Below are 13021 nucleotides of genomic sequence, written 5' to 3'. Positions count from 1 at the left end.
GAGCTCATTCAGGTCAGGCCATGGGCTGGTGGTGCGCTCCTTTGGCTTTTAAATGCCTTTGGAGCTCAAGCTGCATGAACCCTCCCACAAACTTCACAAACCTCCATGGATGGTCACAGGCAGATAATGAGATAATAATACACGTTCATGTATGAGGTTTGTTTATGGGTTTGTACTCATCCCTAGTAAAGAACTTGGTTTTACCTCCAGTGTGCCGTGTTCTGGCTACCATTTCTGCTGCTCTTTGTAAATTTCCGGGCCTGTGGACTGTTTGTTTCTGCTGCTTTTCAGTTTTGTATAAAAGTAATATTTTTACTTTTTCAGGAGCATTTGGTTATTTTGAAGTGACTCACGATATCACAAAATATTGCAAAGCAAAGATATTTGAGCACATAGGAAAAAGAACTCCACTTGCCATCCGATTTTCCACAGTTGGTAAGGCCTTTAAAAAGTGTGTGCACGTCCTCTAATTTGCATCTGTATGACTTTTCTATTTCTAGTAGGTCACTTTAGACTTCTTAAAAATAGTTCTAAGCAAACTTGTTATGATATCATCTGTTGTTCCAGCCACTGATAAGATGTGTAAAGCTGACTAAAAAAAAATTCCATTTCTAATTTTTACAAAGTAAACATTAATAAATAGAGAATGGTAGAAAGAAAATCATCTTCTACTTCCTAAATGCATCTCTGAATATACACCCTACTTATCTCTGTCATAGACTGGTCAATGTTTGTTATTGGGAAGCCTGGTTAATGTTTGTTATTGTGAAGCCTATACGAAGATGGATAGACCTCTGATTTTGTTGCAGAATTATCACACTTCTGCCTTACATAACTAATGTTAAAGGAGAAGGGTAGCTGTATAATCAGTTATTCTGCTTCTTAGTTCCTAAAATGCAAAAAAGGGGGGAGGGGTCTGGTTACACTGTCAGCATTGGTTTTCATCTTTTGTAGTAAAAGATGTTGAATGAGGATATCATACTGTAAAATTTCAATGGGTAGGAAAGGAAATTGTGTGTAATTGTTCTGTGCTCTTTCTTTTCATTAGGTTTCCTTTACAGTGGTGCAAATGACAATGTACAGGTGTGATCCTCACTGTCATTGGCTGTACTTGAACTCTATTAAGATAATGTTCATTAGGAAAAGATGTGGAGGACAGTTACAGCACAGGAGATCTTTTTCAAATTGATGCTTTCCACAGCAGAATAAAATTGCCAGTATAGTTAGATGGGGTAGGGCTTGAACCAGGATTTATATATTCCCTGCTGTATTTTTGACAGCAAGAACACATGTCCCAAATGACATCTGTTTCTAGTGTTAGTCGCATTTCTATTCAAGAGGTTCTGTGTTTGACAACGGTCTCTTTACTGTGTGTCACAGTTGTGGCTTTGTGCAATTTTCATTGTTTCTGCTTTTCATTCTTATTGCCTAGCTGGAGAATCAGGTTCAGCGGATACAGTCCGTGATCCTCGAGGATTTGCAATGAAATTTTATACAGAAGATGGTAACTGGGATCTTGTTGGAAACAACACTCCCATCTTCTTTATCCGGGATGCAATGCTGGTATGTGAAGAAGTAATGGCTACTTGTGGTCACCAGAAAGAAAGTACAAGCCTGCTTTGGTGGGGAGGGCGGGATATAAATTAAAAATTATTATTATTATTACAAATAGTTCCCATGTGTTAAGGAATAGCTTACCATCAAGTGACTTTTTATTATTTTATAAAAACATTGTATTTTGTCTTTAAGCAATATTAAGATATAAATAAACCAAGATGTTAAAGAATTAATAACATTAATATCACACTATTTTCACTGGATATTCATGATACAAAGGTTCATCATAATGAGAACATACAATTTTATAATATCTGGGAATCTATATATCTGTTTCTCAAGTGTGGCTTCCCCAGTAGATCTAGATGATGACGATGGTGTCTACATCCGCTATCGCACCGATGGCAGCCTGTTCAACCTGAGGCGACTAAAGGCCCACTCCAAGACGATGGAAAAACTCATCCGAGAGCTACTGTTTGCTGATGACGCTGCACTCGTCTCCCACTTGGTATCAGCTCTGCAGCATATGACGTCCTGCTTTGCAGAGGCTGCCAAGCTATTCGGCCTAGAAGTGAGTCTGAAGAAGACAGAAGTTCTCCACCAGCCTGCACCCCAGGAAGATTATCACCCTCCCTGCATCACTGTGGGTGAATCAGTTCTGAAGACAGTCCAGCAGTTCAGCTACCTGGGGTGCATCATCTCCTCAGATGCCAAGATCGACAAGGAGATTGACAACAGGCTGGCAAAGGCAAACCGTGCATTTGGCCGACTGCACAAAAGAGTGTGGAGCAACAAGCATCTGAAAAAAGGCACAAAGATCAATGTTTACAAAGCGGCTGTGATGACAACCCTCATCTACGGCTCCGAATCGTGGGTTTTATACCGTCATCACCTGCAACTCCTCGAGCGCTTTCATCAGCACTGCCTTCGCACGATCCTCAACATCCACTGGAGTGACTTTGTGACCAACACTGAAGTCCTCAAGCGGGCGGAGGTTACCAGTATCGAGGCACTGCTGCTGAAGACGCAGCTGCGCTGGGCAGGGCATATTTCTAGGATGGAAAACCACCGCCTTCCCAAGATTGCCCTGTATGGTGAACTCTCCACCGGCCATCGAAATAGAGGGGCACCAAAGAAGAGGTACAAGGACTCCTTGAAGAAATCCCTTGGCACCTGTCGCATCAACCATCACCAGTGGTCTGACCTAGCCTCAGATCGCAAAGCATGGAGACACACCATCCACCAGGCTGTCTCTTCCTTTGAGAACGCACGCATAGCTGGTCTTGAGGACAAAAGGAGATTGAGGAAGAATCGCACTGCTACAGCACCAACCCTAAATCAGACTTTTCCCTGCAGCCACTGTGGCCGGACCTGCCTGTCCCGCATTGGTCTTGTCAGCCACCAGCGAGCCTGCAGCAGACGTGGACTATTGCACCCTTCTTAAATCTTCGTTCGCGAAGCCAAGCCGAGAGAGAGGCTTACCCATCAGGGCTACACTGACACTAAGCAGATTTTTCCTACAAACTTTCTTGCAAAATACATTGTGGAGGTCATATTTTCTCAGAATGCACCTACCTCCAGCATGGTCATTGGTTATTGCAGCGGATTTCAGGAGCCACATCAGCCCAGCAGTAACTGCTTCAGAGCTTGGGAGTAATGTTAGGCCCAGTAAGAAAGTGAGGGGATGGGATACCCACCCTTCACTGGCCAACACTTTATTAAATCAGAGAAAGGATAAATGAATATTAAATGGGTTTTAATGTATGAATATAAGATGTGTTGAAATTTGTTCAAATATTGTTAGGTTCTGAAGGTCCCTGTCTTGAGCAGATGAGTTTTCTATATCACTTGAAGGCTGACATGGCTTTTATGCATTTTGTTTCCTCTTGAAATTCTGTAATAATCCTGCACAGATGAGCACATTCAGATCCATTCTCTCCAGGGAATCATAAGGGCACAAGTGGAACGTTGGCCTTGATGTTAGGATTATTGTTTCACATTCATGTTTATTTTGTTAAGTGTTAAATGATGCTGAAATGGACTAAAATAAGGGTCCAATAAGAATACCAAAATAAGATCTGTCTAATAAAAGCATTTGGGGTAGTGTTTAAGAAAAACGTTAGCCATATTTTGAATCATATTGATATCGCACCTCATGGGTTTTCATTCAAACAAGAAAAATATAATAAAACATAAAAAAGCTTCAGTGCAATACTATTTTAGAACCAAGGACCATGCAATAACAGACAAATATTACAGCCTAATTAAAACTAGTTTCCTTTTGCTCTCAAAGGCTTGCTGGAATATGAACCATCATTTGTTTTTTGAATGCAAGGAGGGGATTAGCTTGACACACTTCTCTAGGAAGCCAGTTTTCAAGGAGGAGGTATAACTAGGCCTTTGTCTTCAAATAAAATAACTCCTGCAGTAAAGCCTCCTTCAAATATAATAGTTCAGAAAGCATTTCCTTAAGACAACCAGGGCCAAGCCTGTTTAGGTCTATAAGGATTAAAATGAGTTGTCCCCACCACACCAAGAAAGCTTGAATGCATGCATGGTGGTGCTAGATTTGATATACTACCTGTATTAGATGAAGCCTTATTTATTCTTCCAGGAAATATTCTTTCTGCAGCTTCCTTCCCAAACAGGAGAGTTTCTTAAGTACCTACTGATCCTGCTCTGATCTCTGTTGTTAACTTGATACTTCAATTAATACTGTTCCAATTCTTCTTGTTGATTTTATTGCTTCTAGCCTTTCTTCTATAATTTTTTTTGTTAGCAAGTAGGGCTTAAAGTGTAATTATTACTGAGATATTAACTTGTTTACATGAATTTTGTAGACTGCCCTGGGTTACTGATTCTGGTTGAGGAGAAGGATTTACATTTTTCTGAAATCAGTTTTGTTTCAGTGTGTCTTCTGTCAGCTTACTCTCAGAATTAAAGATGGCCACTTTTTCCCAGTGGCATCTTCAAACCCACCCAGCAGGAATTACAGTACTATTTCCAGAGATTACCAAAGCATTATTTTAGGGTTGGATCAAGATGAAATTGGCAGTTGCCACCAACTCTCCCTTTCTGCTGCAGACTCTCACTCATGTAATTTCTCAGGCTCTCCGGTCTTCAGGAGCAGCATTTCATGGAGATCAGTGGATTGGGAAAGTTCCATTCAACCATTAGAAATTTTTGTCTGTATTCAGCTCATCATCTTCTAGGACAAACTGTAGTTCATGTATTACTGATGCTGGTAACAGATATTCTGGTTATAATGGTCACTTGAGAATCTAGGAACAATGCTAGGTGTAATAGAGCCCACAGATGAGTGTATCCTCCCCCACAAATCGGTGTTGGGGAACAAACAATTAATTCTCCAGTTGATTAGTTTCAGTAATCCCCAAAATCCTGTTCAAGCAAGTGGCTCCAATAATGCAGTGTTCTGGTTATCTTCATAATCTTTTCAAAGAATTGTGTGCTTTCCCTGTTTCAGTTGTCATTCTCATGAGTGAGAATTCTTTAATTATTGCAATAAAGTAAAAATGTCAGTTTCTGTTTGAATTTAGTTTCCATCCTTCATCCACACCCAAAAGAGGAATCCACAGACTCATCTTAAAGATCCAGACATGGTATGGGATTTCTGGAGTCTCCGTCCTGAGTCCCTACACCAGGTGAGAATGGCCCTTTTTAATTCCATCTCTCCCCCCCCACACACACACACACTTAAATGGCACAATACAATGACTTTGTTTGTATATCCACTGTATTTAAAAGAGCTAGAGGTTCTTTTTTGTGCTCCCCCAACAGAAAGGGTGCACTGGAAAGCAGCAAGGCTTTCTTGTATGGAAATGGACACAGGACGGGATCTCATAGCTGCATCATGCTAACAATAGATTATATTTGCAGCATATGATTGAACTACACAATAGTCTACCATTCAAAATAATCATTGTGATTTGCAATATTTTATATAACACAGTGAATGAGGATAACTTGTATTGATTTACTGCTGGTTTATATTTAGGTGTCATTCCTGTTCAGTGATCGTGGCATTCCAGATGGATTCCGCCATATGAATGGCTATGGATCACATACTTTTAAACTAATAAATGCCAGTGGCAAAGCAGTATACTGCAAATTTCATGCAAAGGTAATCACTTCACTTTCCTGTTTAGACTGTCCTTCTAAAAATTTAGTAGTTAAAAAAGGAATATCAAGATAACAAACGGGTTAATTTTTTGGTTCTGTACCTGATTTTGAATGGGTAGTATTGTATTACTAGACATTTAGTTTGTCCCCATATACTGAAAATTTTATGTTGTCTTTTAGATGTAATAAATTGATGTTCCAATTATTTAAAGATGAAAATTGCCCTTTGGCTCTGCTTTTGTTGCTGAAGTTTTTTCTTCAGTGCGGTGGAATATATGCTCATTCTGTGAATTAGGCAGATCATGGAGGGCAGGAAGGGTTGCATCAGTGCTTAGTTCTCGTGGCCCTTTCTTACACACTCAGGGAAATGCTGATTGCCATGTTGGGGTCAGCAGTTCTTTCTCCAGCCCAGTTTGGCAAGGGATCCTGGAGGTTTTGCCATCTTCTAGGCATGGAGCAGGGGTCACTGGGGATGTGTGTGTGTGTAGGGGGGGAGAAGGTATTGCTGAAGTTCCTGCACTGTGCACGGGGTTGGAGTAGATAATCCTGGAGGTCCCTTCCAGTTCTATAATTATATGATTCTATATCTGTCAGATGTCATAAACGCACACATTGAATAGTGCCAATAATATCTTGGATTCACCCCCCCCCCCCTTTGCCTTTATAGATTTGTGCATTTGAAAAGCAAAGAAGTCTTCTAAACCCTTGTTTTATCACTTTATTTCATGAATCCTTACAGCATGCAAGGATTCCCCTACTCCCAAGTACATTCCACTTCTGAATAATGCTGCCTCTGTTTCACTTACCTGCTCCCATTTTAAAAGAAGGGAAAATTGCAAATGCTTATTAGTCTCAGTCATTTTGTAGGAATAGAATATTCTGCTAGTGTTACTGGGTTATGGTTGGCTGGAGTTTAATTTTGATGTCTGTGTCTACATCATTAAATGTAAGCTTTCTCCCAGTATAGTAACGTCTTCAGCATGGATTCCCAATGTAGTGCCCAAGGGTGCCACAGCACTTGCCGACTTTCTTGGCATCCACCAAATGTTTTTAGAAAGTGAGCAGAAGAAGAGATTTGATTTATACCCCATCCTTCACTACCTGAAGGAGTCTCAGAGCAGCTTACAATCTCCTTTCTCTTCCCCTCCCCACAACAGACACCTTGTGTGAGGTAGGTGGGGCTGAGAGAGCTCTGACAGAAACTGCTCTTGAGAGAAAAGTTCTGACAGAGTTATGACTGACTGAAGGTCAGTCCAGCAGTTGCATCTGGAGGAGTGGGGAATCAAACCCGGGTTTTCCAGATAAGAGTCCATGCACTTAACCACTACACCAAACTGGCAGGGGGCTTTTGTCTGGCAGGGCTTCTGATTGGGTATGCAGATAAAATAACATTCTTTCAGCGGCAGCTGCCACCACAATGTTTGCTTTATTCTCTTTCACTCCTCTTTTCCTGCATATTTTTAATTACCTCTCTTCTCCCCTGTACTTCTGCTTCCTCTGTGTTTGTGTGTGCACATGCATGCATGGCACTGCTTCCTGTGGCAACCATTTTGTGGTTGTACAGCAGATTTTTCCTGTTAAAACCTTTTCAAATGCAGCCTACGATCACCGAGTCAGTTAGGTTTCAATAATTTAATATTTCTTGCTGTTTTTCTTGCTGTTTTGGGGGCTGGACCAGATGACCTTGGAGGACCCTTCCAACTCTGTGATTCTATTATTCTACTAGTATCAACTGAACTTCTCGAGTCTGACTGATGTCTTTTATATTTGTAGACTGATCAGGGAATCAAAAACCTTCCTGTTGAAGAAGCAGGGAGACTGGCTTCAGAAGATCCTGACTATGGTCTGCGTGATCTCTATAATGCTATTGCTAATGGAAACTACCCATCGTGGAGTTTCTACATCCAGGTTATGACATTTGAGCAAGCTGAGAGATTTCCATTTAATCCTTTTGATGTAACTAAGGTAAAGGCATCTTCTATTCCTGTCTCCTGGATACTCCTGTCTCCTGCAGATCTGGAAAGTTGATCTAAAGATAGCTCTGTGATAATATTTCTGTTATGTTTTCTAGGTTTGGCCTCATAAAGATTATCCTCTCATCCCTGTGGGAAAAGTTATCTTAAACCGAAACCCTGTCAATTATTTTGCTGAGGTGGAACAAATGGCTTTTGACCCAAGCAATATGCCTCCAGGCATTGAACCGAGCCCTGATAAAATGTTACAGGTGACCATGACAGGCTCTTCGGGGGGGGGGGGGGTTGGGTTTTGTTGGTTGTTTTTTTTGTAATACAACTCATTTTGCCCATTTAAAATGTTTCTTGTTGCGATGAAAATAGTGGTAATGTATGTCTCGTTTGATGTGTTGAATTTTATTTTCAGTTGTTAACTCACACTTTTTATTCTTTACGTTTAGCTAATAATCCAGATTTTTAAATATTGACTATGCAAGCAAATTGATTATGAGCAGTTTTAATCAGTAGCTGTGCTTGGCATATTAGCAAAGGTTAGTGGTGGTCTCAAGAGGCAGGCATTTAAAAAAAACATTTTAATATCATTATGTATTTTTGGAAATTCCATTTTCACTCAATTTGGGGAGTACTGATATTCTTCTGAAATTAATTAAAACAAATTCTTTCCTACATGACTTTTCTGATGCAATATCAGTACTTGTTTAATAAAAACAATAATTATGCCCTTCCTCTGACTTTCCAATATAGAATTCAGACTGTTTTTAAGCACACAACCCTTTCAGCAGCTTTAGCAGTAATAAGCTGTGCATTAAAATAAAAACGGAATTCTACAACCGCTTTTAGCATATCGGGGCCAGACCATATGTTCAGAAAATGGATACTCCTAGCAAACACTTGAGACGTACAGTTAGATGATTCATATAAATGTGTCTACATAGTTTTTTCTGTAGGTCTGCTCTTATCTTGTTTGATGGTGACCATAAGAATGTAACTATTCTTCTCTGCTATGTATTAGGAGGAGGAGCAACAATTAAAAGAAGCCACTATTAAAATTGTTCAGAATAGGAGGAGGTAGGCAGCAGCCTACCCCAAAGAAAAGTTACCTACCTTCATTCCTGCTTCTTTTATGTATTATTCTAGGGTCGTCTTTTCTCATATCCAGATACTCACAGGCACCGTCTGGGACCCAACTATCTTACAATTCCAGTAAACTGTCCCTACCGAGCTCGAGTGGCCAATTACCAGAGAGATGGATTTATGTGTGTGTCTGACAACCAAGGTAATTTTGAGATGCTTTCCTTTAAAAAAAATTACTCTCAGCAACAGCTGCAGGAGTTTTCTGCATGTACAACATAGTAGGAATGTTTTAAATATATTTTTGATTTTTTTTTCATGTTTGGAGGTTCTTAATGATGTACATACTCTTCTTGACTAATGCTGACCAGGAGGCAATTATGCAAGCACTAAAATCTGTTAGAAACCGCATCTAGTGTTGCATCAATGTGATTGTACAGTTTCAATAAATTAGCTGCCACGGCAGGCAGAGGAAGCAAGAGCCACCAGCTACCTGGACATGCAGGCAACTGAGCAAGGAGGAATGAGCCTCATACTGTTGGCATTACAAGCAAGAGCCCCCTTGCCATCTTTAGGAGGGGAGAGGGGAGGAATGTATGACTCTGGGGGAATTGGAAACCTCTGCATGGGACAGACAGGCAGTGGTATGGTGGGCTGTCGAGCCATCAAGTAGCCAGGTGAGCAAGCAAGGTGGAGAAGGGTGGGATTCCACCTCTGTACAAGGCTTATGCTCCCCACCTTTCACTGTACTAGTAAGTAATCTGAAGGAAAAGGTAATAATTCTGAATGGTTTAATAAAACTTGTTTCCTGTGGAAAGAGCAAATATGAAATCATCAGTTATTTGTTCAGAACTTTGTGTGAATAACAGAACTGAGAGTGTTTGGTTACTTTTTTCAGTGCACTTAGGAATGAACCATTTTTCCACTGAAAAATGCTTATAGCAGCAAACCACTGCATTTTTACAAAGATCAAGAGCTATGTATCAGTCACTGCTGAAATGTTTTAGATACCCTCTTTCTTGATTTCATTATCCCTGCTGTCTCCCCACACACTTACAAAATATTTGTGAAGTAGTAAAACTATCTTTTTTTCCCCCTAGGTGGGGCCCCAAACTACTATCCAAACAGTTTTACTGGTCCTGAGGAGCAGCCTGACTTGAAGGAGACACGTATACTTCTTTCAGGCGACGTGACACGTTTCAATAGCGCAAATGACGATAATGTGTCTCAAGTAAGCAAAGCAGAAATGTCCAGCTGCCTTTGTTTGGAAGTTGGGTATGAGGAAAATTACATCTTAGTATTCTCATGAGACATCTATCAAAGACCTAATTTAAATGATCTTTGTGAAAGTTTGATCTTGCAGTAATTACATTGTTTCTTCCAAACTGTGCTCTTCTGAAGCACTTTGGTCATCCCATCCACTATTAAATCTTCAGATTTTTTTTTCTGCCAAAGGATCTTATGGGTTAGAGCCTGCAGAGTTGTTACGGAAGAAGGTTTTTTTGCCCCTCTCCCACCACTGGCTATTTCTGATCCTGGGAAAATTGATCCCTGAGGCTAAAGGACCTTTGTAGATTCACCCCACCCTACAAGTGGGGGACTGCAGTGAACTATTGCAAATTGGCTACTTCTGTTTGTGCTGATGGAGGAGAGGCAGCCTTGCCCCCTTCATCTTACTCACTACAGACCACAACCCACACTGATGTTCATAAATGTCTTGAGACCAAGAAAATCAGTTTTCCCAGGGTCAGAGGAAAGTGTGGGGGAAAAGAGAGTATGGCAGGATTTTTCATCTACCAGTACCTTCTGCTGATAGATCACCAGATCCACCTCATTTAAATCCTTGAAAGCATAGTCCTTAATTGTGATTTTAATGCCAGAAGGATGGGCCTAATAAATATCCCTGCTGTCACATTTCTTAGTGGCAGAAACTAAGGAAACTCACTTTTTATTTTAAAACATTCCTAAATTTTTATGCAGTGCAAGATCTAACCACAATTGAAAGAATGCTTTTCTTTTTTACTTTTATAAAGGTACGAGACTTCTATACCAAAGTACTGAGGGAGGATGAACGCCAGAGGCTCTGTGAGAATATTGCTGGTCATCTTAAGGATGCTCAGATATTCATACAGAAGAAAGCTGTAAGTGTTGCTAGGTGGCCTCTAAACAACAGCTGTCATAAACAGCAGTCATATAATAGATAATTTTCCTTCTTTCCCAGGTGTGAAGGAAAAAGTAATTTTTTTCAGGTATGCAGGGGAAGCAAAGCTTAAAAGGTATTAAGAATATAATGATTCATTCATTGCAACTTTAAAATACAAGAATCAAATATTATATGTCTCAGTGGTAGTAAAATAACTAGCCCAGGGCTTCTGTTCATTGAAACATGTTCAGGGAAGATAATTTTTGTTTGCTTGCCCCTTCTAAATTTCCAGGCACAAAAATTGATTATCTTTAAGAGTTTGTGCTGGGGTAATTGGCAGTTGAAGATTGTTTAGCTGCTGCACAAAGACAATTCTTTAATCTACAACATTGAATAAAAGCAACACAATATTCCTATCGAGATACAGATTGCACTGTACCAGCTTCAACTTTTATTGTGCCAGCTTCTCTCAGATATTTTCAGTATATTTCAGTAAACAACTTTCAGCTTTTGCACTGTCTCACAGAAAACTCATACATCAAATGTTCCTGTATGATTAAAGGATTAATTCAGAAACTAATAATAAGAACTGTCAGCAGAAGTTTTGGATCTTGTCCAAATCAATATCAAGTGCCATGTTCCCACATGATTGAGAGCAGGCCCAAGAGCTAAGAATGAAGAAGGAATAATTGCCTATTTAAATTTATTTTGCCATTTTAGGTGAAAAACTTTACTGATGTTCATCCAGACTATGGTGCACGCATTCAAGCCCTCCTGGACAAATACAGTGCTCAAAGTAGCAAGAAGGTATGACAGCAGTTTCTATTCAAATTACTTCCAGAAAGATAAAAATATAAGGAAAGGCATGTTGATCAATTGCAATCCCTGCTGTCTGAATTACTGGAATAAAGAAAAAAATCTTACCATCCTATACCACTGGCAAACATTAAGTATCTATAGCTGTCTACTATCAGATGGATTATCACATTAGACTATTCAGTAGAATATTTTTCATTTTTAAGCAAATGGGGTTCAAAAGAATTCTATTTCTTATAATCGTGTCTGATGAAAAATAAAATTGATGCAAATTTGCCTTTTAAAAAGTGACTATCTCCATTTTTTATTATGTCTTTGTTTCTAGGAGAGTATTCATACCTATACACAAACTTCATCCCACACTGTTGCAAAGGAAAAGGCTCATTTGTGAATGGCGTCATCTGTGAATGATCATTAGTTGGTCCCATTACCAAATACTTTGTCACATGGGACTTACAGCCATCCAACTGGAAAATAAGCTGTGGAAGATGTTAACAAAAGTTAACAAAAATGTTGCAAAAGTTTGTCTTGGGCTGGTAGCTTCAACTTAAAATAGTCAAGATTGCAATTGTGATTAGAGTTAATAGAATGATAACCGTACGCCTTCTAACATTATCTGTCTATGCTGGCAATAATTCTTACATCATATGAATAAAGTATATTCTACAATAACTTGGTTGCTTTTTGCATGTTTGTAGTTTTTGCTTTTTTATTCTTTTAATTCTTTCTGTATCTATATTCTGAAAACAGATCTTTCTGATATATTTTATAAGCAAGCTGATACCAGTACTGCAATTAATGAACAATAATAATTTTTTTGGTATTAGGGCAAATTTAAAGAAATACAGATATTAAGACTTGCAGTTGCTGTTTCATTAAGTGTAATATTGATTAAGGTCATTTGTATAATGCCTTTGAAAACTGCTTCTATAACTTCTGCAAAAGAATTATATGCAAGTAAAAGCTTAGCGTGCTGTGGTGCTAAAATTTTAGCTTGCTAAAGCTAAGATGCGGGATTGATTAATAAGTGTATTTGAACCAGATGATTTGAAAAGTGATTTGGATCTTATTTACAATGTAAATGTTTAAAATAAAATTATAATAAAAATGTGTTCTGTATTTTATGTGATATTTGTCTACAAATACACTCTAAATGCAACGTTCTATAAACCTTGCACTATGCTAATAGTCTTGGGAAGAAGTCACATGGGGTCATGTCTTCAAGTCCAGTGCTGGAATCATAGAGTTGGAAGGGATCTCCAGGGTCATCTAGTCCAACCCCCTGCATGATGCACAAATAACTCCCCACCCCCAGTGACCC

At 39.3% G+C, this 13021-nt stretch overlaps 1 protein-coding gene across 1 annotated transcript in view; it reads left to right on the top strand.

The window, feature by feature from the left end:
- Positions 1-12808, top strand: part of CAT (catalase) — a 33811-nt gene extending 21003 nt beyond the window's left edge. Inside the window, exons 3-13 of the mRNA XM_060261741.1 lie at positions 325-435; positions 1433-1563; positions 5115-5219; positions 5573-5698; positions 7471-7662; positions 7769-7921; positions 8808-8946; positions 9842-9972; positions 10775-10882; positions 11605-11691; positions 12026-12808. Of these exons, the coding sequence (XP_060117724.1) occupies positions 325-435; positions 1433-1563; positions 5115-5219; positions 5573-5698; positions 7471-7662; positions 7769-7921; positions 8808-8946; positions 9842-9972; positions 10775-10882; positions 11605-11691; positions 12026-12091 (1349 nt within the window). The 3' untranslated portion in view covers positions 12092-12808. The remainder of the gene's footprint in view (positions 1-324; positions 436-1432; positions 1564-5114; positions 5220-5572; positions 5699-7470; positions 7663-7768; positions 7922-8807; positions 8947-9841; positions 9973-10774; positions 10883-11604; positions 11692-12025) is intronic.
- Positions 12809-13021: the final 213 nt, after the last annotated feature.

The sequence above is a fragment of the Heteronotia binoei genome, chromosome 21 (genome assembly GCF_032191835.1).
Source record: "Heteronotia binoei isolate CCM8104 ecotype False Entrance Well chromosome 21, APGP_CSIRO_Hbin_v1, whole genome shotgun sequence".
NCBI classification, from domain to species: Eukaryota; Metazoa; Chordata; class Lepidosauria; order Squamata; family Gekkonidae; genus Heteronotia; species Heteronotia binoei.
The sequence above is the reverse complement of the archived record's forward strand: the minus strand, read 5'-3'. Positions and strand labels throughout refer to the sequence as shown.